The 4,523-nt window shown below is 38.9% G+C and overlaps 1 protein-coding gene across 1 annotated transcript; it reads right to left on the bottom strand.

Annotated features, from left to right (window-relative positions):
* Positions 1 to 205: 205 nt before the first annotated feature.
* On the bottom strand, positions 206 to 3,130 carry LOC133013467 (chemerin-like receptor 1). Its single transcript, XM_061080418.1, has 2 exons — positions 3,077 to 3,130; positions 206 to 2,094 (listed from the first exon to the last, which is right to left on the bottom strand). Exon 2 carries the CDS (start codon positions 2,081 to 2,083, stop codon positions 947 to 949), a length of 1,137 nt encoding a protein of 378 aa, XP_060936401.1. The 5' UTR covers positions 2,084 to 2,094; positions 3,077 to 3,130; the 3' UTR covers positions 206 to 946.
* Between the last annotated feature and the right edge of the window lie 1,393 nt (positions 3,131 to 4,523).

Below are 4,523 nucleotides of genomic sequence, written 5' to 3'. Positions count from 1 at the left end.
TTTTAATACTAAACAAAATTTGCCCTGATCCGCAAACCATTCTACTAAAGTATTTTTCCTATGTAAAAAGATTAAATTATTGTATATCATGATAAAGCAACTTATAATAAGTGATTTGCAGCCTTGTATAGCAAAACATATTGGTCACAATGCAATGTGATAATAAAAGATGATAATGAGATGAACATTTAGAGAGAAAAGGTGGTCAAGTCCTGATGATATTCTGATTATGAAAATAATGGTGGTGAAAAAAAAAGTATCAAAATAACAGCCATCATCTTGATCAAAAGACAAAAAAAAGACATCCCGAAATCCCCCAGAACAACTGGCAATGAGTTAAAGATCAAATTAAGCTGTTCTATGCAAGTTTACAACACAGCTGCAACTTTATTCATGATAATCTAATGGTAACGTAAAGTATTTCTTTGTTAGTCTCTCAGGAATCAGTTCTTAAGCTGCTAAACAAATATCTCTCTTTCACACTCACAGAGACACAAACACACACACGATGGCATGAGTGGGTGGGGTTGGGTATGAGGGGGAAGTTGTGAAATTAACTTTCTATGAGCCTCTTTGTTCAAAGCACTATTTGACACTGTAGATTTATATGCCAGCTTAACCACAACTTTATCTTAAAAAAACACATGATGTTCTTCATCAAAATATAATATTTACTATGTTATTAACATATTCAAAATGATGACCCATAAACAACAAACATCATTCTCTATTTTTCAGAATTTGTCACAGGATGCATCAGAATTTGCCTTGCATGTGATAGGCGAAGAAACTAAGCTCCCTTTTCTCGCAGTTTTTCGACCACAAATTTATGTAAAACATATTTTGCAATGCCTTCTGGGTGATTTTTGAAATTCAAGACGTTTTGGTGATAAGCTCCTATTTTCCTTAAAGATAAACATGTGCTTTCTCCAGCAGAATTTATACATTACTCTGCTTCTTCGGTATTACTAGCTTTCTTGTCTCTGTCTGTTGACTTTGTGTTAGTGTAAGAGTGTGTCTCTTCCTCCTGGAAGGCTGTCTCCAACAGGTTCAGGATCGACTTGCGGACTTTTTCCTTGAGATCTTTGCCCATGAACACGTACAGCAGTGGGTTCAGGCAGCTGTTGAGAAAGGCCAGGCTGGTTGCTATGGGGACACCGATAGTGATGACGTGGTCCAATGTTTCACTCGGGCTGATCGCAGTGTAATAAACCAGCTGGATTACAGTCATGCTGTAAAACGGCGCCCAGCACAGGAAGAAAGTGGTGATGATGGCAGCGATGATCTTGAATGGGCGACTCGATTGGCTGGCCAGGGTGCGGTTCCTCCTGAGACGATGGATGATCACAGAATAACAGGAGACGATCACAGTGAAGGGGACGACGAATCCCAGGAGGAAGCGGGTGATGGTCATCGTCTGATGTCGAAAATGTCCCAGCTGTTTCACTGAGAGTGTTTTATTATCGTCAGAAAGGGTAAAGTTGTTGAAGCATAAGATGGTGTCTTTATTGTAAGGGTTTGACACAGTGTCCCTGAAGATGAAGAATGGAGTGCTTAGAATCAGAGCCAGTATCCAAACACCCAGACTCACACAGGACGCCTTGCGTACACTTCGGTGGTTCTGGGCCCAGACGGGCCACACCACAGACACACACCTGTCCACACTGATCACCACCAGGATGTAGACGCTGGCGAACATGTTCAAGGATAGTACAAGGGCATTTAGTCTGCACATGAAGTTGCCAAAAGGCCAGTGGTTACCCAGAGCCATGTACGTCACACCCAGGGGCAGGAACGCCGTGAAGAGGAAGTCGGCCACAGCGAGATTGAGGAACCAAACGGTGTTAATTGTTTTCTTCATCTTGAACCCGGTCACCCAGATAACCACTCCATTCCCGAACACACCAAGAACAAAGGCCAGGCAGAAAATAATGAGAGTCATGATTTTGAGGGACTTTCTCAGCTTGGCGTGCTCGTCCTTGTTGTCATTCTCTTCATATTCTTCGTCCAAGGAGTTGTTTCTTCCAGTGATGTTTGATGTGTTCATGGCGTAGAAAGGGGTAGCAGTCATGAGCTCCATCATTGCCTTTGAACCTGAATCATAGACAAAACATTTAAATGTTAACCTAGAGTTCAATACAATCCATAATTAATACATGAGATTAAAATTTACCTCATTTGAAAACTGGGACTAAAGATCAGGACATTCATTACACAAAAAAAAGGCTTCACTTATGTCAGTTCCTCTAAAACGCCTGGGGAGGATGCTGACACCAAATTCCACACGCAAGAAAAGAAAGAAAACAAAATGTTTTTCTCTGGAAGCTTCCCACCAAATTTAGACTGCCCGACAATTTTTCCTGGGTGAATTCAACATCATATCAACACAACTTTAAAATAAAAAAACAGAACCACATATAATAAAACAATGTAAAAATCAACTTCATTATATTTAAATAACACCTCTGTCGCATTTGAACAGATAATTGCATATAAAGATTCCTTTTTTATGCAGAGAACGACATGAGAAAAAGCTAAGGGTCAAACTTGAACCTGCATTCTTCTATAATCTTCCTGACAGCCTGAGACCCGCACACACACACACACGCACACACACACACACACACACACACACACACACACACACACACACACACACACACACACACACACACACACACACACACACACACACACACACACACACACACACACACACACACACACACACACACACACACCTTACATTTGTTTCCTGGAGACTTACTCTACCTTTTACCCAACTAGAAACATGTTGTCACCACAAAATTTTATATATTTTTTGATCTCCATAAAGATATTAATTCCCCACATTTACAGACAGATACATACAGCAGTCTTTATATACATAAATGTATATGCAAACAAATCTTTTTTCGAAGTAGTTGTCAAGCCAGAAAGGCATACAAAATTCAAAAATAAAGAATGCTTTATTATTCAAATGCAACGTTAGATTTTGGTCTTGGTCTAATAAATTGGTTGTGATAGTTCCTTTTCACAACTTAAGCTCATGCGAACTGGCAAGTGTGTAACGTACCTTTCTCTCAGTCCCGAGGTCTGTTGAGGATGAATCTACAGCAGAAGTCTCCCCGATCAAACTCTGACAGGTCAATATAAACTTCCCAGTGTTTTGTAATATGTCACTGCCACTGAGGAGGAACCACAAGTGGCACGCACACAAGAAACTCCTCCCAACCATCAAATCTCATGCACACGCTCACACTTGCACTGTGTAATTGCAAATGTCATGTCGACTAAGTGAGTGTCTTCACTGAGACATGAGCTGCATGATGTATATTATGATTAATCTTACAGTTCTTCAACTTTAAAATACATGATGCTCATTGTTGTTTTGTGTTGACAGTGTGAAACAGCTTCTATGTAGTCTTACCTCATTTACTATCCCCTCACTTCACCTGCCCTGCACCTCTAGAAATTCACATCAGCATCTGTCAGTCACTCAAGGCTGCCAAACAGTTGGAACAGAAGCCGACTCCGTGCTGAAGCTGGACCTGCAGACCATCTGTAGATCCATTCATGACATCTGAAGTCGGGATATATTTGACACATTCTGATGAGAGCAACTGCACACGTGTTGGTTGTCATGCATCCTGTTTTGCACTGTTTATCAGATATGAATACATTATGCTGTCCCTGTATTCCCTGAACTGTTTCACTTGTTATTGTTTTGTGATCCCTTGGAGGAAGAACATACACACAGGGTTTCAACCAACTAATTTACCTTCTACCATCACGTCCTTGTTCAATGAAAGAGCTAACTTCAAGGGTTAACTTAACTCAAGTCCTGTCCACAGTTTGCACGAGATGAGACCTTCCCATTATTCATATTTCTTCTTGACTCCTCTCTTTACTTTTTCGCAGCAGAGCTCTGCTACAAAAATGTCTTAAGATCATATTTTACACCAACATAGAATTTATAATGATGGAGGATTTCACAATACCCTCAAAACACCTATAAAACAATATTTAAAAAGGATCCAGAAGAATCCAGGTGTTAAAAGTATTTCCTTGTTTATTAAAAATTGTAAATTAGTCTACAAGCAAATAAAATTGACATAAATATTTTAACTCATTTATTAATAATTTGCCAGTTTTGCAGAGAAAACATATGATATGCTAATAACCCATTAACACAACATCATGCAAAAGGATAATCATAATAAATGATTCACGCACAAAATATGAATATTCTGAATATTTATACAAATGACTGATGATTTGTCCACTTCCTAACCACGTTACAGCCACTGGTTTGCAGCCGTTCCTAATACAAACATATTTATTACAGTTGATTATGAGATGAACATTACAAGTGAGAAAAGGGTTAATTCTAAATAATATTTTAGTAATAGAAATAATGGTATACAACAAGTTTCACAATAACAGTCATCATCATTTATGGACTTGTGAAGGAGTTTTCCACTGTAGGGTTAAAAAAGGCAAAAATAAACAATTATCATTTA

This window comes from Limanda limanda, chromosome 11 (genome assembly GCF_963576545.1).
Source record: "Limanda limanda chromosome 11, fLimLim1.1, whole genome shotgun sequence".
Classification (NCBI taxonomy): Eukaryota; Metazoa; Chordata; class Actinopteri; order Pleuronectiformes; family Pleuronectidae; genus Limanda; species Limanda limanda.
This window is presented reverse-complemented; position numbering and strand designations above follow the sequence as displayed.